The 20,868-nt window shown below is 42.4% G+C and overlaps 2 protein-coding genes across 3 annotated transcripts in view; both read left to right on the top strand.

Annotated features, from left to right (window-relative positions):
• Positions 1 to 3,970, top strand: part of plxnb2b (plexin b2b) — a 177,556-nt gene extending 173,586 nt beyond the window's left edge. The window contains exons 36-37 of the mRNA XM_064930236.1: positions 720 to 794; positions 970 to 3,970. Coding sequence (XP_064786308.1) covers positions 720 to 794; positions 970 to 1,074 — 180 coding nt within the window. The 3' untranslated portion in view covers positions 1,075 to 3,970. The remainder of the gene's footprint in view (positions 1 to 719; positions 795 to 969) is intronic.
• A 3,093-nt stretch (positions 3,971 to 7,063) lies between these two features.
• The window catches only part of tubgcp6 (tubulin gamma complex component 6), a 36,141-nt gene continuing 22,336 nt past the window's right edge, over positions 7,064 to 20,868 (top strand). The window contains exons 1-6 of one of the 2 annotated variants that reach the window (XM_064930233.1): positions 7,064 to 7,408; positions 8,256 to 8,805; positions 9,262 to 10,105; positions 10,292 to 10,455; positions 18,559 to 18,772; positions 19,451 to 19,612. In XM_064930233.1, coding sequence (XP_064786305.1) covers positions 9,302 to 10,105; positions 10,292 to 10,455; positions 18,559 to 18,772; positions 19,451 to 19,612 — 1,344 coding nt within the window. In that variant the 5' untranslated portion in view covers positions 7,064 to 7,408; positions 8,256 to 8,805; positions 9,262 to 9,301. The remainder of the gene's footprint in view (positions 7,409 to 8,255; positions 8,806 to 9,261; positions 10,106 to 10,291; positions 10,456 to 18,558; positions 18,773 to 19,450; positions 19,613 to 20,868) is intronic. The other variant, XM_064930232.1, reaches the window with a different exon arrangement.

Raw genomic sequence — 20,868 nt, 5'->3', positions numbered from 1 at the left:
CCAAATGGAACCCTATTCCCTGTATAGTGCATTATGTTTGACCAGGGCCCACAGAGATATAGGATGTGTCCCAAATGGAACCCTATTTCCTGTATAGTGCATTATGTTTGACCAGGGCCCACAGAGATATAGGATGCGTCCCAAATGGAACCCTATTCCCTGTATAGTGCATTATGTTTGACCAGGGCCCACAGAGATATAGGATGCGTCCCAAATGGAACCCTATTCCCTGTATAGTGCATTATGTTTGACCAGGGCCCACAGAGATATAGGATGCGTCCCAAATGGAACCCTATTCCCTGTATAGTGCATTATGTTTGACCAGGGCCCACAGAGATATAGGATGCGTCCCAAATGGAACCCTATTCCCTGTATAGTGCATTATGTTTGACCAGGGCCCAGAGATATAGGATGCGTCCCAAATGGAACCCTATTCCCTGTATAGGGGACTACTTTTGACTTGAGCCCTATAGGCCCTGTCAAAAGGCTCCTGGTCAAAAGTTGTGCACTATGTAGGGAATAGGTTTCCATTTGGGACACAGCCCATATCTCTGTGGTATTACTCTTAGTGGTGCACTATTCTAGACGTTAGTGAAGGTAACATTGTATAATGTCGGTCATAGACGTGGTTCGTTCTGCTCTCTATAAGAATGTGTGACTCAAGCCATGATTTGTCTGTTGTTAAGCTACATCTCTGAATCCTATGTTGCGTCTCCCAGACTCACACAGACAAACTCAACATACAAGTGGCTCTGTATCAGCTCTACCAGTACGCGAGCAAATACTACGACGGGGTAAGAGGCCATTCACTTTACATTCCAGGGAGAATGCTGTGCTTTTTTCTTCATGTTTTTGCATTTTTAGAGCGATTCCAAAGACTCTCTGTCTCCACCCTCTGTCTGTCTTTCTCTGCCCTCCCCCCCCTCTATCTCTCCCCCTCTCCCTCCCTCCCTCCCTGTCTCCCTACAGATCATCCAGTCCCTAGATGAGGACCCAGCAGCCCAGAGTAAACAGCTCACCCTGCGGCTGCAGCAGATAGCAGCCGCCCTGGAGAACAAAGTGACAGATCTCTAACCTACTGGAGGGGCCAGGGAGATGGAGAGAGAGAGATGGGACCGTGCCTCCAGTGTCCACAGGGGTTTATTTCTCCTGGCAAAGGAGAGAGGAACTGAGAAGATGGCCTCACGGGGCCTTGATGTTGATGATGACACCTTCAACCCAGCAGGCCCAGAATGTGGGACAGTTCAGAGTCTGCGGAGTGGCGCAGTTTGGGACCAATGAAGCAAAGAGAGAGATAGATGAGGATGGGTTACACATGCCGTCATAGGTACGCCTTAACTTAAGTCCACTTGCGAAACTGAAATAAGTGGTCCTCATTGCTCACTCTGGCTGTTCCCACAATGCAACAGGGGGCCAGCCGCCGGAAATAAGCCCCTGTGTCGATCACTCATGGCACAAAGAGATAATCAGATGTTCAATTTATTCCTGTCTAGAAAAGTTGTAAGAATTGTATTATATATATTTTTTATTGTGAGGTCTTAATGCGGAAAGCTTTACGAGGAGATATTATCTTTTTAAATGGACCGCCTTGTGGTGTGGATTGTGTTTCTATAGCCAGTGTGTGAATGTGGGTTTGTGTGCGTGTGTGCGTGCACGGGATGCCTACTGTCAGGCCACAGGGTGGATGCCCTATCTGTCATTTTAATCTCCACTAGTCACCGACACACAGGAACCTGTTCTCCCACTGAGCTCCTCTACACACACCAAAGGGTCATGCCTGGGACAGGCTAACTGACTGGGACAGGATATTAGAAATGACAGGCCGTCAATAGTGATTTTTTTTCAAAATGATCGGTTTTATTTGTGTTTAGAAAATGTGTTCACATGCTTCAGAGCTCGATCGAATGTTGTGGCTGCCAATACACCCGTAGGTCCTTACATTCAGAGATCAATAGCGCATCTGTTTCCCCTTGTAGGAGTACATACTAACACATTCCACTGAAACTTAAGCACTGTATGTATTAAAGGGTAAAAAAAAATCTACTTTTGACAACCTTAGTTAGTTTTACCCTGCAGCCCCCCCCCCCCGATTCTGTGCAAGCAAAATAACAGATAATTGAATATATTTTGAATAATTCCTCTATGTAGCCAGTCAAGCATACATATTTAATAACAGCCGTGCAATAACATCCAAACTTTCAGACACAAGCAATGGGGATCATTCATATCCCACTCATGTGTGTTACTTATACCATTTGTTGTTAACCATTTCATCTTCAGTAACGATGCAGCAATACTTTATTTAGGACACGAGTACAAATATGCAGAGGTGGGAAATAGAAATAGTATGACAGGAGATATCATACAGTAACCAACTTACTAAGTAATATGACCATGATGGTACATGCTGCTAATCGTGTTTTGTGTTTCCTTATGCCGTTGTATGCCAAATTACCACTGTCATAACATCCCATAATGAGTTACGTTGTAAGCTTCAAACGGTACTAAATAGAATGGTACTCTTTTCAATGAGTAATGATTTCTACAACATGCATTGGTATGATGTGTCACAAGTCAGGTTAATTCATGGTCATAATAATTCATTGCAATACAAATTGATATGGCATTCAAGTAGGCCATAGTTGAGCTGGTGCCTGATTATAATTTGGAGAATTTTTGCCAAGTCAAATCAGTTACATTTTCAATTTTCATCTTTCACGCGACCACAGATTTGTAATTTTCAAGCTCCCTGAATTTGACCATCAGTCAGTGCGTGGTCTCGTGTCAGAATAGATGTTTTAAGTTCCAGACCCCAGAATGTTAGTGATATTCCTGCCTTTGGTAGAGTGAGGTTTGCACAGAGCCTGTGCCTGCCTGTCTCCACAGCAGCTAGCCTGGCACCCTGGCCAAGCCGCACTTGGCACTGCCCACTCAGCACAGAACGGAGTGGCACACTGCATAATGGCATCAGTGGGGGATGTTTCTGCTCTTTAATTGCATCCAGTCTGCATCCTCCTCTGACGCTGTTGTTTACCACAGCAGATTCCACTCCTGACCGAGTGATGCAAAAGCTTTTTTCAAGCCTTTCTTTAACCAAAACGTGCCTTATATGATGATAATAATATCATTTGTATTGTTTCATTGGTGATATAACTAAGCGGTTATAGTAATAGAAGACACAGCAATGTATTTGAGATTGTGATATGTATGTGCTATCAACTGCTACAGTTCTGCTGCAGGCATTGCGTGCCAATAGGCTGAAAACATTTCAGTATACTTTCTATGGTTGCAGATTTGATGTGTGCATTTATTTGGGGTGTCAGTGGTGTGTGTGTGTGTGTTTTAGTAGGATCATGATGGCTATGGCAACAGCCCAAATAAGTGTAAAGCAGTAGCCAACCCCAAACGGTTTCCACCTAAAATGTCTGGCATTCCTAAATTAGTCTTTAAGACAAAGTTACAAATGTAGAATATTGAGTACAGCACAAATGGTTCCAATGTTGTTTTTGCCCCGTGATTCTAAGCTGTTCCTCTGTGTGTATGAAAAACGACTATCTATACTCGACAATTACCTTTCTTACTGCTGTGCAGTAATTATTTTAATTTCTTGTTTCCTATAACATATACCTTTGTAAAAAGACAACGTGTTGAAATACCGTATTCTAACTGTATAATCCTATGCATTAAGTCCCGGGGGGAGAAAAAAAAACAAATTTGTTGTGCTGTTGTCGAGATCTTTCCTTTCCTTGTGAACGTGCCGTGACTTAAGGAAAATGGGACAGGAAATTAGTGCAGGACCTTAATGAAACCCAACATTTTTCTCATCCAAGGCAGCTCAGAAGACGTCGATTATGTTACCCGATCTGTTTGCAACAGATCACTCACTTCTCAAGAGGCTTGTGTGGATTGGGGCAATTACATACAGGTTGCATCATCCACTCCTCCATGAATAAACTGAGACATCCATGTCCTTGGCTTCTTGTCCTTCTTTAGCGCTCTAATGCCCTTTGTGTGTTTAGATGGAGATGTTTCACAACCTTTTGATCACATTTTATACTCTACTTGCATCCACAGTTCCACACCCAAAAACACGGGCCTAAATGATGCAATCGGGTCAATTTGAGGGAGGGATAGTTTTGTTAAAAAAAGATATCCCCCTTGTAATCCTGATTTTTGACCATGTTAACTTTTAACAACTTGCCCCCTGGATACAATCACCCCAAGCGATCTACCACGAGCAGCCTTCTAGGTACTAAAGCCTCAGGCCGAGTTTAGGATTGAAACACTCAGGGCTGAGTACCTCATGTGTTTATAATGTAAACAGACATATTATCATAAGGCCTCCAGTGATGGCCTTGCGTAAAAACTGCTTTGAAAACATGAATTCAAGCACTTACTGTACAGCTAAGAATTCATTTGGATGGGGGGGGGGGGTGAAAGAAAAAACTTGGCTGGTCTAGTTGCCTAACAAACATCGAAGCAGGGATGGGGGATAGCATAGAGAGACTGACTCTCAGGGAGTCCATGTTCTTAACACGCTCAGAGATCTCAGAACTAGATATGCACACACACAGAGAACTTCAAGGCTGCTGCCACAGCGAGAGTGATTACATTTCCTTATCTCAACAACCCCCCCCCAACGTCCTACACGCTATCACTGATAACTCCCACTTTTTTTTTTTAGACTTGCACTGTATTTGGAGAAATCTGATTGCTGATGAAAAATATGTACATTTTTTATATGGGAGTCAATATTATTTGGGAATGATCTTGTTGATAAGATTTTGAATTATTATGTGCACCTCGAGCAGCCAGATTTAGAATGATACAACACACACATCATATAGTAGGCTATGAAAACAGAATTATCAGTCTGCTTCTTTACAGGGTGTCTTCTTCCAGACCAGAAATCAGGTTCAAATCTGCATGCGCCTGGTGTGTCTGCTCCTACCTCAGCCTCCATCCACAGTACAGCAGTGAGCCATGCCAGTCCCTCCCTCGGCTCGGCAGGCGATTGTTGTGTTTACTAGCAGTCTTGCATGTTTCACCTCCCCGGGTTTCATAGCTTCTAATGAAGTTTGAGGCCTTGATTCCCACCACCGTGGGGGAAGGGGGATTCACAGCCCACCAATGGCCTAGCGTGGAGGAAGAAACTTGAAACGAACAATAACACTGTGAAGAAGTCCGTTCCACACAGTTGTGGTTATGAATGATACAGGACCAGGTACTGACCCGATGTGGGGCGATGATGTACAGAGTGTGTCTCTGAGGTGAGAGTGGTATCTATGTGGAATGGGTTCTAAAAGTGACCTTTTTCTCTTGTCTTGAGTGTTCAAGTGCTGTATCGGTTTCATGAATGTTACAATATGTAGATGAATCATCAAGTGTATTAGTCTATGATTTGCAAATGTCCCACCCACTGTGATGAGCCATGCAAGCTATGTAACTGCTAGACACACATGCATATTAAGTTTTTCGAGGGAAAGTCAAGCACCTGACTGGTTAATAACAACATGATCCATTCACTAGAAGCCCCAAACTTTCTACATATGGAAGTTTGCCAAATATGATGTAATTGATTCATAGAATTAAATGTGTCGGTAAGGAAGCAGTTATGCTTAAGTACAATAAAGGATATTTTTTATTATTGATTTAATGTAACCAAATTAAGTTTGCATCAAAAAATTACTCTTCATATTAAAAAAATACAATAAAGTACTGACTTCTAAAACTGATCACAACCATGAAGTAAATTAATCTCAAACCGATTCAGTTCTTTGGAGAATGTTGAGTATGACTACTACCTTGGGTTAGTATGAATAGTTGTCGGATGCAGTGAAGCACTCTTCTAAGAAAAACTCTTCCAACACTGGAACAATGATTAGGCTTCTCTGTGCGTGTCATTAGGTGTGCCCTTAGATGCTGGGACTGAGAAAAACTTGGCCCACACAGGGAGCAGTGCGGCTTCTCAGTAGTGACTACTCTCTGATGTCAGTTATATTTAGGACATGTGTGAGGCTAAAACCCTTCCCGCACAGGAAGCAGTGGTAAGGCTTCTCTCCTGTGATACAAACAAATACAATTCACACTGCAATCTGAGAAGTGTTCGCCTCAGAGGAGTCTGGTGGGAGGAACTATACGAGGATGGACTCATTGTAATGGCTGGAATGGAATTGATGGAACGGAGTCAAACGTGGTTTTCATACATTTGATAGCTTTCAATTAATACAGCGTTTCCCAGACTCAGTCCATAAATTGCATTCCAGTCATTACAATGAGCATGTCCTCCTATAGCTCCTCCCACCAGCCACCACTCTTCAGTAGTTTCTTTGAGCCCAAGGATTTGAGAAGTCACACATGCAAACCAGAGGAGAACTGTGTAGTGTTAGGGCAAACACCAAAATGTGCAGTCCTGAGGACCGAGTTTGGGAAACGCTGAATGAATAACATTCAATGACCCTGTCCTCCTATAGTTCCCCACACCAGCCTCCTCTGCTTTGCATGTGTGACTTCTCAAATCCTTAGGCTTAAAGAAACTACTAAACAGTGGTGGCTGGTGGGATGAGCTATAGGAGGTTCATTGTAACGACTGGAATGCAATTCATAGAATGGTATCAAACATGGAAACCACGTTTGACTCCGTTCCAACTATTCCATTCCAGCCATTACAATGTGGATGTCCTCCTATATATCCTCACACCAGCCCCCCACTGCTACTGAAGCAGTCCAATAAATGGCTATGTTTCGTCTTGATTTCCTCTGTCTGTGTTGTTTATTTGATGCGGTGAAACTGGGGCTCACTGACAGCCTGAATTGAAGCTCTCTCCTGTGTGAACCCAATTGCTAAATTATATTCCTCCTTCTCTTTTCCTCTTCCACGACAATCGACGCTGTCCGCTTCTCTGGGCTGGAACACGACGGCCAGAAGAACACGTGAACAATTTGGACTTGGTAGAGGCTAGCTAAATGTGAATGGAGTGGTAGGTAGATAAACAGTTGAGGTTGGTGGGCAATGTCGGCACAAATACACCGTATTTGACTTGTCTGTCAGTTGTACTTTAGCGCGCAATCATTGTTACCGGAAGTATGTCACACAACGTACAGGAGTTAACCAATGAAATAGCCTGGTCTGGTATTTTGTCCACTCAGGTTGAGTGGGCGGGTCCAACGTGTAGTTGACGTGGATGTACGTGATACAGACAAAATAACGTACATTTTTGTTTTGAAACGTATTATAATGAAATACAGAAAGTAGATAGCTAGTATGCATTAAATAGAGGCAAGTAACAAGTATACTGAGACATCTAGCTAGCTAACTTGCTAAAAACGAATGGTCCCTCCGTTACTGAACTAGCTAACAGCACCATCATCATGGAAGAAGGACCGAAAACCAGTGTATGAGTTGAAGGTAACTAACATTATTAGCCAGCTAGCTAGTTAGGCATTATTATGGAATACACTTTGCTAGCATGCCTATATGTAGTTATTTTGCCATATCGGTGCTCACAACGTGGCTAGCTAGCTAAATGCATTTTGTTCGACGTTAGCCTAGCTACCCAGGCAGCTAACATTAGCTTGCAGTTCTGACTTGTTATACTGTCTCGTTAGGGAGTCGCCAGTTAGCTGCAGCTAACCTTGCTAGCTACTAGTCAATTGTACCCTGCTAAGCAAATCAAATTGTATTAATGTTAGTTGCTCTCACTTAATTGTGCAGCCTACCCACCCACAAAAACATATCTGCATTCGGAAAGTATTCGCGCCCCTTCACTTTTAACACATTTTGTTACGTTATTCTAAAATGGATGTAATTGTTTCCCCCCTCCAATCTAACGTTACGCACAATAACCCACAATTACAAATATATATATATATATATCTGAAATCACATTTACATAATTATTCAGACCTTTTACTTTGTTGAAAATATTTGGGTATGACTCTACAAGCTTGGCACACCTGTATTTGGGGAGTTTTTCCAATTGTTCTCTGCAGATCCTCTCAAGCTCTGTCAGGTTGGATGGGGAGCAGCGCTGCACAGCTTTTTTCAGGTCTCTCCAGAGATGTTCAATTGGGTTCACGTCCGGGCTCTGGCTTGGCCACTCAAGGACATTCAGAGACTTGCCCCAAAACCATACCTGTGTTGTCTTGGCTGTGTGCTTGTCCTGTTAGAAGGTGAACCTTCGCTCCAGTCTGAGGTCCTGAGCGCTCTGGAGCAGGTTTTCATTAAGGATCTCTCTGTACTTTTCTCCGTTCAGCTTTGCCTCGATCCTGACGAGTCTCCCAGTCTCTACCTCTGAAAAACATCCCCACAGCATGATGCTGCAACCATGCATCACCGTAGGGATAGTATTGGCCAGGTGATGAGAGGCGCCTGGTTTCCTCCAGACACTTGGCATTCAGGCCAAAGACTTCAATCTTGGTTTCATCAGACCAGAGAATCTTGTTTATCATGGTCAGAGTCCTTTAGGTGCCTTTTGGCAAACTCCAAGCAGGCTGTCATGTTCCTTTTACTGAGGAGTGGCTTCTGTCTGGCCACTCTACCATAAAAGCCTGATCGGTAGAGTATTGTAGGGATGGTTGTCCTTCCCGGAGGTTCTCCCATCTCCACAGAGGAACTCGAGCTCTGTCAGAGTGACCATCGGGTTAGGGGACCTTCAATACTGCAGACATGTTTTGGGACCCTTCCCCAGATCTGTGCCTTGACACAGTCCTGTCTCGGAGCTCTTTTGGACAATTTCTTCAACCTCATGGCTTGGATTTTGCTCTGACATGCACTGTCAACTGTGGGACCTTTTATATAGACAGGTATGTACCTTTCCAAATCTAGTCCAATCAATTGAATTTACCACAGATGGACTCAAATCAACTTGTAGAAACATTTCAAGGATGATCACTGGAAACAGGATGCACCTGAGGGCAATATCGAGTGCCATTGCAAAGGGTCTGAGTATTTATGTAAAGGTATTTCAGTTATTTATTTATTTTTTAATATATTTGCAAACATGTCTAAACCTGTTTTTGCTTCATCATTATGGGGTATTGTGTGTAGATTGGGGGGGGGGGGGGGGCTCATTTAATTTATTTTAGAATGAGGCTGTAAGGTAATAAAATGTGGAAAAGTGAAGGGGTCTGAATACCTTCTGAATGCTTCGGCGCTAGCTTGATTTCCAAATGATTATGCTGCACTGACTCAACTCACAACAAACTACACTACAGTATGTTCAAGTGTTGTAAGTTTCAAAAAAATATCTGTATCCATAGGTCAGAAGTAATCAATCACATCAACTGACCAGCTACAACCATGTACTCCAGTCCAGATGTCTGCCTTAAATCTGGCAGTCACAACAGTAGCAGTAACAGCAACAGCATCACTGAACTCCTGGGCTCCCTGTGTGACAGCAGCCTCACTGGGGTGTCATGGAAACGTCGTGCTCTGGGAGGGGTGTCTCGAGAGGGGGTCCGCCGCACTCTCAGAAAGCGTGCCTACGGGGCCCTGCTGTCCAAACTGTTCCAGGAGGGCTCCCCGAAAGGGTTCTTGTCAGTACCTAGTGCCACGTCCACCACCCCTCCCAGAAACAAGCTACTTATGATATCCTTTGACCTGAGAGTGGCAGGGTGCCAGGACGAGGCCGAGAGGCTGGAGGAGCAGCTGGGGAGGCTAAGTGAGGGGCCCGCCTCGGGTCTGAAGGAGCTGGACTCTGTGCTGGAGCTCTTGGTGCAGCTGACTGGCTCTGCACCCCCACCCCCGGCCTCATTCAGCAGGGACTACATGCGCAGGGAGAGGCCCGTGTTGAGGAGGCCTCCACTGGGGGGCTACCAGAGTGAGGAGCTGCAGAGGTTAGAGGCCCGAGCCTGGGCCCTGATGTGTGGGGAGGAGTGGGGATCCCTGAAGGGTCTGTGTGGGACTCTGGGTCTGATGGATGCTCCTCCGGGCACAGGCCTGCTGGCACTGAGGAGGAGGTCCGACGTTGAGGAGAGGTTTGAGAAGGAGACCAGGATGTCTCTGTTTGGAGCCCTGCAACACTCCCGTACCTCAGACCTGGACATCAGGCTCAATCTGCCTCCTGTTCCCAGCAATGCGGATGTCACTGGGCTAGCCATACGGGTAAGACTGACACTGATATGAGTGGATGTATGACGAACTTCAGTTAATTTGGTTGCAGTGAGTGGTTCCTTTTTGACAATGGTAAAACGTACTGTAGTCAATATGTCAGACCAAATTGATTTGTTCTTACGGGCACTGGATGATTAGTAATTATAATCAATGATCTCTTGTTGGTGCTCTAACCAGGTGCCACCTTGTTTGGACCAGTTAGAAGATGAGGGCTTCCAGTCAGCCTCCAACCTAACCCCAGACTCCCAGTCAGAGCCCAGTCCCAGCCCAGAACTTGATGTCTGGGACGCCCTGAGGACTTTTGAGCCTGGGAGACGCCGCTGCTGGGAGTCTGTTGGCTGGTAAGGGAGAGATACAAGACTGTTTGAAAGACTGGAACATATAACTGAGGGGAAATTCCACGGTAACGGGTTACGATTTGTCTCCCGATTTTTCACATAAAAATGTATGCCAAACAAAAAAACTATTTATTTACATGGTTTAACCAACCATACAACTCTATGCGCAAGGAATTCTTTCAACAATTTACACAGAACATTTCATAAAAATACATAATACGGTCATATATGGTCAACAGAATTACGGTAAAATCTCCCTCAGTTGATGCGACCACGTTTTCCAAATACTCTGTTAAATATCTGTTCTGAATTAAAATGTAAAAAGTGTCTGCAGAAAAATTGGAGTGTCCGCTATGATATGACACCTTGAGTTTAAAAAACAATAACATTTTGGTTATTAAACTACAGTAGGTGAAGTGGATTTTACATCAGGTAACGGAATTACTTTAATGGAATTAGGTACACAAAGGTAGAAATATGCAATATATGTATTTCTCATATTTGTGTATTATTCTATATACTGGTTATTCCTATTATGAGCTCCGCCCCAAAACAAGACCACATTTGGTGGGTTCTGACCAGACATCCATGTTTCACAAGTTTGGACCTCACGGTAGAGTACAGTACATTAGTGCACAGTAAAATAGATATGTACAGTACATTTAACTTTACTCTAGTGTGTTCTACTGTCCAAACATGTGTAACATAGATCTCTGGTTCAGATTTGGTCCGACCAGGGCGGATTGGATTTATTTGGGTAAAATAAATGTCCATTGTGGACCCAGAGGATAGTGGTCCTCAATGGTAAAAACAAGTAACACATAATGATTTAAAAGGCAAGACACAATTATAAACAACCACATTACATTCATTTACGGTATATTGACATCCTAAAAAGTGGCACTTAAAAGCACATTTCCTTAATAAAAATAAATAAAAAAGCTCTTCATTGCACATAATCCCAAACCTAGGAAACAAGCTCTTCATTGCACATAATCCCAAACCTAGGAAACAAGCTCGTCATTGCACATAATCCCAAACCTAGGAAACAAGCTCGTCATTGCACATAATCCCTAACCTAGGAAACAAGCTCTTCATTGCACGTAATCCCTAACCTAGGATACAAGCTCTTCATTGCACGTAATCCCTAACCTAGGATACAAGCTCTTCATTGCACGTAATCCCTAACCTAGGAAACAAGCTCTTCATTGCACATAATCCCGAACCTAGGAAACAAGCTCGTCATTGCACATAATCCCGAACCTAGGAAACAAGCTCGTCATTGCACATAATCCCGAACCTAGGAAACAAGCTCGTCATTGCACATAATCCCGAACCTAGGAAACAAGCTCGTCATTGCACATAATCCCGAACCTAGGAAACAAGCTCGTCATTGCACATAATCCCGAACCTAGGAAACAAGCTCGTCATTGCACATAATCCCGAACCTAGGAAACAAGCTCGTCATTGCACATAATCCCTAACCTAGGAAACAAGCTCGTCATTGCACATAATCCCTAACCTAGGAAACAAGCTCGTCATTGCACATAATCCCTAACCTAGGAAACAAGCTCGTCATTGCACATAATCCCTAACCTAGGAAACAAGCTCGTCATTGCACATAATCCCTAACCTAGGAAACAAGCTCGTCATTGCACATAATCCCTAACCTAGGAAACAAGCTCGTCATTGCACATAATCCCTAACCTAGGAAACAAGCTCGTCATTGCACATAATCCCTAACCTAGGAAACAAGCTCGTCATAGAACTATGTGCAATTTTGCTGCTTGTAGGCTACTGTCTGTAATTTCTCAATATATTTATTGATGTGTAGTCTAACACGTGCGCGATGATGATCAGTGATTCAGTGCGTTTTTATTGGGTACGCATTGCAATAAGCCGCCTCAATATTTTCAGCCCTAGGTGGTCATATCTCTAGAGGTTAATCCATCCTCACTATTGTGAAACAATTCTAATGTTAAGGTAAGATTTTAATTGAGAAAGCTGATCTGAGTGCATCCTTTCAATCCTATTAGTATCGACGCATGCTCCAACGACGCACTTAGCCACCGTTTTCTCCGTGCAGTGTTTTGGGAAATGTACGTTTACATCAGCTTTTGTAGGAAAGATGCATCGTTAAAGCAATTGTACGCCTAAATTACATCTATATTTGGAAACCAGGCCCAGACTGTTGTCAGTCTTGCTTTGACCACCAGATGACAGAAAGAGGAAGAAAATAAAAGTTTTGTAAACTGAATATAACAGTATAGCAGTTGAAGGGAGGACAGTAGCAGGTGAAAATAGATCAACTATCCTATACAATGCACATTTAATTGGTTTGAATGCCATTTAGTGATTACATACAGTCTTGTAGGAATTCGGTGTTGGTTAGATGATCGAGTTTAGGGAACTGTGTGTCTAATTTCATGGTGGTTATTGACCTGTGACCTGTTATTGAACTAAGAGTCTTACCTGACGTAATAAAGGTATAGTCACTGTAAATAACCGCAAATACAAATACATTTTACATATCCTACATTACTCTCCTCATGTACAGTGGGGCAAAAAAGTATTTAGTCAGCCACCAATTGTGAAAGTTCTCCCACTTAAAAATATGAGAGGCCTGTAATTTTCATCATAGGTACACTTCAACTATGACAGACAAAATGAGGGGGGGAAAAATCAGAAAATCACTGTCGGATTTTTAATGAATTTATTTGCAAATTATGGTGGACAATAAGTATTTGGTCACCTACAAACAAGCAAGATTTCTGGCGCTCACAGACCTGTAACTTTGTCCTCTGTCCTCTCTTTGTTACCTGTATTAATGGTACTTGTTTGAACTTGTTATCAGTGTAAAAGACACCTGTCCACAACCTCAAACAGTCACACTCCAAACTCCACTTATGGCCAAGACCAAAGAGCTGTCAAAGGACACCAGCACCAGGCTGGGAAGACTGAATCTGCAATAGGTAAGCAGCTTGGTTTGAAGAAATCAACTGTGGGAGCAATTATTAGGAAATGGAAGACCACTGATAATCTCCCTCGATCTGGGGCTCCACGCAAGATCTCACCCCGTGGGGTCAAAATGATCACAAGAACGGTGAGCAAAAATCCCAGAACCACACGGGGGAGAACCACACGGGGGGACCTAGTGATTGACCTGCAGAGAGCTGGGACCAAAGTAACAAAGCCTACCATCAGTAACACACTACGCCGCCAGGGACTCAAATCCTGCAGTGCCAGACGTGTCCCCCCTGCTTAAGCCAGTACATGTCCAGGCCCGTCTGAAGTTTGCTAGAGAGCATTTGGATGATCCAGAAGAAGATTGGGAGAATGTCATATGGTCAGATGAAACCAAAATATAACTTTTTGGTAAAAACTCAACTCGTCGTGTTTGGAGGACAAAGAATGCTGAGTTGCATCCAAAGAACAGCATACCTACTGTGAAGCATGGGGGTGGAAACATCATGCTTTGGGGCTGTTTTTCTGCAAAGGGACCAGGATGACTGATCCGTGTAAAGGAAAGAATGAATGGGGCCATGTATCGTGAGATTTTGAGTGAAAACGTCCTTCCATCAGCAAGGGCATTGAAGATGAAACGTGGCTGGGTCTTTCAGCATGACAATGATCCCAAACACACCACCCGGGCAACAAAGGAGTGGCTTCGTAAGAAGCATTTCAAGGTCCTGGAGTGGCCTAGCCAGTCTCCAGATCTCAACCCCATAGAAAATCTTTGGAGGGAGTTGAAAGTCCGTGTTGCCCAGCAACAGCCCCAAAACATCACTGCTCCAGAGGAGATCTGCATGGAAGAATGGGCCAAAATACCAGCAACCGTGTGTGAAAACCTTGTGAAGACTTATAGAAAACGTTTGACCACTGTCATTGCCAACAAAGGATATATAACAAAGTATTGAGATCAACTTTTGTTATTGACCAACTACTTATTCTCCACCATAATTTGCAAATTCATTAAAAATCCTACAATGTGATTTTCTAGATTCTTTTCCCTCATTTTGTCTGTCAAGTGATGAAAATTACAGGCCTCATCTTTTTAAGTGGAAGAACTTGCACAATTGGTGGCTGACTAAATACTTTTTTGCCCCACTGTATATACTGTATTCTATACCATCTACTGCATCTTGCCTATGCCACACGGCCATCGCTTATCAAAATATATTTATATGTACATATTCTTATTCATCCATTTACATTTGTGTGTATGAGGTAGTCGTGAATTTGTTAGATTACGTGTTAGATATTACTGCATTGTCAGAACTAGAGGCACAAGAATTTAACTACACTCGCATTAACATCTGCTAACCATGTGTATGTGACTAATAAAATTGTATTTGATTATTAAACAGTAATAAGCTGAACATGACAGTATGCCAGTTGAAGGGAGGATAGTACAGGTGACCCAACTGTGGTTTGTGACTGATTTCCCATTGTAGCTAATTCAATTGCATTAATTAATTCCATAACATATTATTTTCACATATTTCATAATCAGAAATTATATAATTAAAAACACTGACTAATTGGTAGGTCTACTTGTTACTTCTGTGAACTTTCATTATCCTCCTCATGAGGGAAAGAAATGAGGAAATATCTTAAGATATCTGGGTTTTTGGTAACAAGCCACAAGGCAATATTTAATACATTTACAGAAGGCAAATAATTTATCCAAAATTAAATATAAATGTTGATATTAGTTGGTAGGGGTCTTTACTTCATTATGTGATTTGGTGCATTTCTAATACCTTTTTAATACTTTTTCTGGTAGATGTTTAAGACCCCTTTTCCGTCTGTTTGACAAGAAATCAAAGCCTTTGTTTATTCCTAATTTGTATTATGGAAAACCTGTTGAAAAATCTATGCCTTAATTTCTCAAATATACACTACTGGTCAAAAGTTTTAGCACACCTACTCATTCAAGGGTTTTTATTTTTATTTTTTACTATTTTCTACATTGTAGATTAATAGTGAACACATCAAAACTATGAAATAACATATATGGAATCATGTAGTAACCAAAAAAATGTTAAACAAATCCAAATATATTTTATATTTGAGATTCTTCAAATAGCTGCCCTTTGCCTTGATGACAGCTTTGCACACTCTTGACATTCTCTCAACCAGCTTCATGGGGTAGTCACCTGGAATCCATTTCAAATAACTGGTGTGCCTTCTTAAAAGTTAATTTGTGGAATTTCTTTCCCAATTTGGTAAAAGACCAAGTCCATATTATGGCAAGAACAGCTCAAATAAACAACGAGAAATGACAGTCCATCATTACTTTAAGACGTGAAGGTCAGTCAATACGAAACATTTCAATAACTTCGAACATTTCTTCAAGTGCAGTCGCAAAAAAACATCAAGCGCTATGATGAAACTGGCTCTCATGAGGACCGCCACAGGAAAGGACAACCCAGAGTTACAGTGCCTTGCGAAAGTATTCGGCCCCCTTGAACTTTGCGACCTTTTGCCACATTTCAGGCTTCAAACATAAAGATATAAAACTGTATTTTTTTGTGAAGAATCAACAACAAGTGGGACACAATCATGAAGTGGAACGACATTTATTGGATATTTCAAACTTTTTTAACAAATCAAAAACTGAAAAATTGGGCGTGCAAAATTATTCAGCCCCTTTACTTTCAGTGCAGCAAACTCTCTCCAGAAGTTCAGTGAGGATCTCTGAATGAGCCAATGTTGACCTAAATGACTAATGATGATAAATACAATCCACCTGTGTGTAATCAAGTCTCCGTATAAATGCACCTGCACTGTGATAGTCTCAGAGGTCCGTTAAAAGCGCAGAGAGCATCATGAAGAACAAGGAACACACCAGGCAGGTCCGAGATACTGTTGTGAAGAAGTTTAAAGCCGGATTTGGATACAAAAAGATTTCCCAAGCTTTAAACATCCCAAGGAGCACTGTGCAAGCGATAATATTGAAATGGAAGGAGTATCAGACCACTGCAAATCTACCAAGACCTGGCCGTCCCTCTAAACTTTCAGCTCATACAAGGAGAAGACTGATCAGAGATGCAGCCAAGAGGCCCATGATCACTCTGGATGAACTGCAGAGATCTACAGCTGAGGTGGGAGACTCTGTCCATAGGACAACAATCAGTCGTATATTGCACAAATCTGGCCTTTATGGAAGAGTGGCAAGAAGAAAGCCATTTCTTAAAGATATCCATAAAAAGTGTTGTTTAAAGTTTGCCACAAGCCACCTGGGAGACACACCAAACATGTGGAAGAAGGTGCTCTGGTCAGATGAAACCAAAATTGAACTTTTTGGCAACAATGCAAAACGTTATGTTTGGCGTAAAAGCAACACTGCTCATCAACCACAACACACCATCCCCACTGTCAAACATGGTGGTGGCAGCATCATGGTTTGGGCCTGCTTTTCTTCAGCGGGGACAGGGAAGATGGTTCAAATTGATGGGAAGATGGATGGAGCCAAATACAGGACCATTCTAGAAGAAAACCTGATGGAGTCTGCAAAAGACCTGAGACTGGGATGGAGATTTGTCTTCCAACAAGGCAATGATCCACAACATAAAGCAAAATCTACAATGGAACGGTTCAAAAATAAACATATCCAGGTGTTAGAATGGCCAAGTCAAAGTCCAGACCTGAATCCAATCGAGAATCTGTGGAAAGAACTGAAAACTGCTGTTCACAAATGCTCTCCATCCAACCTCACTGAGCTCGAGCTGTTTTGCAAGGAGGAATGGGAAAAAATTTCAGTCTCTCTGTGCAAAACTGATAGAGACATACCCCAAGCGACTTACAGCTGTAATCGCAGCAAAAGGTGACGCTACAAAGTATTAACTTAAGGGGGCTGAATAATTTTGCACGCCCAATTTTTCAGTTTTTGATTTGTTAAAAAGTTTGAAATATCCAATAAATGACGTTCGACTTCATGATTGTGTCCCACTTGTTGTTGATTCTTCACAAAAAAATACAGTTTTATATCTTTATGTTTGAAGCCTGAAATGTGGCAAAAGGTCGCAAAGTTCAAGGGGGCCGAATACTTTCTCAAGGCACTGTACCTCTGCTGCAGAGGATAAGTTCATTTGAGTTACCAGCCTCAGAAATTGCAGCCCAGATAAATGCTTCACAGAGTTCAAGTAACAGACATATCTCAACATCAACTGTTTAGAGGAGACTGTGTGAATCAGGCCTTCATGGTCGAATTGCTGCAAAGAAACCACTACTAAAGGACACCAATAAGAAGAGACTTGCTTGGGCCAAGAAACACGAGCAATGGACATTAGATGGGTGGAAATCTGTCCTTTGGAACCAAAAATCTCCAATTTGGATTCCAGACCAACCGCCGTGTCTTTGTGAGACGCGGTGTGGGTGAACAGACGATCTCCGCTAGTGTGTTTCCCACCGTGATGCATTGAGGAGGAGGTGTTATGGTGTGATGTGGGGGTGCTTTGCTGGTGACACTGTCTGTGATTTATTTAGATTTCAAGGCACATTTAACCAGCATGGCTACCACAGCATTCTGCAGCGATATGCCATCCCATCTGGTTTGGGCTTAGTAAGGGCTATTGAACCAAGAAAGAGAGTGATTGAGTGCTGCATCAGATGACCTGGCCTCCACAACCCCCTGACCTCAACCAAATTGAGATGGTTTGGGATGAGTCGGACCGCAGAGTGGAGGAAAAGCAACCAACAAGTGCTCAGCATATGTGAGAACTCCTTCAAGACAGTTGGAAAAGCATTCCAGGTGAAGCTGGTTGAGAGAATGCCAAGTGTGCAAAGCTGTCATCAAGGCAAAGGGTGGGTAAAATAGACTTTTTATGGTTACATGATTCCATATGTGTTATGTCATAATTTTCATGTATTCACTATTATTCTACAATGTAGAAAATAGTAAAAATAAAGAAAAACCCTTGAATGAGTAGGTGTTCTAAAAATTTGACTAGTAGTGTAGATTCTTAGCTTTCATTTGACACCCAATTTGACACGATCCTTTGAACACATGTTGGTGCTCATGGGGCCTTTTTAGATGGAAATGGCCTAAGATGTTGGAATTATTTCAGAATAATTCATCAATCAAACTCTTTCTCCCACCAGCCCACCAGGGAAGAGGGAATTCCCCTACCTGACGGAGGGAGGCAGGGAGGCTTTTGATCAGCTCTACAGGCTGTGGGAGGGGGAGATGAGGGTGGTATGCTCTGCCTCCCCCTCGCCCCTCCTGCCCCTGCCTCTGGACTGTCAGACCCAGCTGGTCAGTGACCTACTTAATGTATTGATCGGGGTGGCGTCTACTACCTTCCCCCTCAACCAGGTACTGTCACCACATCACCTTAACTCTGGCTGTAGTGTGCATACTACTTTATTTGGTTTGGTGTATATGTAATATAAATAGATATCGTGTTATACAATGGGTGATTCTAATCCAGAATGCTGATTTGGTTAAAACCACATTCCAGGCAGTATCTATTCTACAAGTTACCACCTGCTAAATCTATGACATTAAAATGCCTATTTACTCTGTTCCATTTGACTGCGCAATCCACTGTCTCATCAGCCTAGCCAGGCAATTTATAAACTTGATCTCCACTAAAAAGCATCTGGACATTTATCTCATTTCTTTTAAACTAACACTTGGTTTTCAACAGCTGAGCCTTGTATATATCTTGCGGTCTGTCCTTCCGGCATTTACAACGTAATTTCAATATTCAAATTCGATCTTTAGCTGTCCCATAGTAATGAATGTCGGAAGTCGGGACGAGACCGCCAGGCAGCATTTCTCAGCCAGTCGAAATCATGAATCAGCTGGCATAATTTTTAAGGATATATACAAAGAAATATCAATTGAAAGAAGGTCAAACTAAACAAAGTGCAGCTAGTTTACTTTGTCTCAGGCCTAACAACACCCGTGCCAAAATATCCTCCAAACACTAGCTTCATGGGCTTTATCACTTAATTACATAATGGATTCCATTTTTTTCTCTTTCTCCAGGTGTGTGTAAATTTTGACGTTCGACCCGGAGTGTGTGTGTCGGGAGCGTCACCGGAGAGTGTGTCTCGTTTGCTTGGCGAGCTGGCTCAGTATGGCACCCATTACCTGAGGCTCAGTCGCTTCGTTCTGCAGAGTGCCCAAAAGAGAGGCCTGGTCTTCCAGGTATGGTCCTTCAATCGTTATATACTGCCCTATCGCATCTGTTATCGTGGCTCATATTCACAAAGTGTCTCAGAGTAAAAGTGCTTATCTAGGATCAGTTTAGCCTTTTATATTATAATTACTGGATAGGGGTAATTATCTGGTGTATAAACGGTGTGGGTTTCAAGGCCTTGAAGTAAGACATTAAGGAATAGCCATGGGTAACAATTTACTTTAGGCCTGCAGGTAAAGACATTATGATGTGGTTATAATGCATTATAAACTGGGTGGTTCGAACCCTGAATGCTGATTGGCTGAAAGCCATGGTATATCAGACCGTATACCACGGGTAAGAACAGTAAAATGTTGTTTTTTTGTCAAATTACTTTTGAGTTCCCATAACCATAACAGCAATAATGCTCCTCTGGGGATTGTGGTATATGGCCAATATACCACGGCTAAGGGCTGTATCCAGGCACTCCACGATGCGTCATACAAAGAACAGCCCTTATCTGTTGTATATTGGCCATTTACCACACCCCTTCAGGCCTGATTGCTTAATTGTAAGACTTGTCATAAGTATAGGGTTGTGACATTTCTGTAAAATTCCTGTTTTGAGAATTCGGTATTTCCTGCTTATTCCCTCCCAATTCCGGGAATCATCCAAACTAGGAAAGTTGCTGGAATTTTGCAACCACACAAGTATGTCTATATATATATATATATATATAAGACTACAGGTAATGTAAGCTACACTTGATTTCTATTTCCTAGTATATGTTTTCTTCAGATCTGGTGAGATCTTATTGTCTTAAACACCAGTATAGCTTTCTCTTAAATGGCTTCAAAATAGTCATCTGATTTTTCAGTTTAGCCTTTTATATTATAAGTATATATATATATATATATATATAATAAGTATATATTGTGTACCAGTCAAACGTTTGGACACACCTACTCATTCAAGGGTTTTTCTTTATTTTTACTAGCAGCTCCATTAAGTAGTACACGCAAAACACCAGTCTCAACGTCAACACTGTCCTATAAAAGATTAAGATGGGCAAAAGAACAGACACTGGACAGAGGAGTTGCATCTTCACTGTTGACGTTGAGACTGGTGTTTTGCGGGTACTATTTAATGAAGCTGCCTGTTGAGGACTTGTGAGGTGTCTGTTTCTCAAACTAGACACTAATGCACTTGTCTTCTTGCTCAGTTGTGCACCGGGGCCTCCCACTCTTTCTATTCTGGTTAGAGCCAGTTTGCGCTGTTCTGTGAA

The sequence above is a fragment of the Oncorhynchus masou genome, chromosome 22, assembly GCF_036934945.1.
Source record: "Oncorhynchus masou masou isolate Uvic2021 chromosome 22, UVic_Omas_1.1, whole genome shotgun sequence".
NCBI lineage: Eukaryota > Metazoa > Chordata > Actinopteri > Salmoniformes > Salmonidae > Oncorhynchus > Oncorhynchus masou.
The sequence above is the reverse complement of the archived record's forward strand: the minus strand, read 5'-3'. Positions and strand labels throughout refer to the sequence as shown.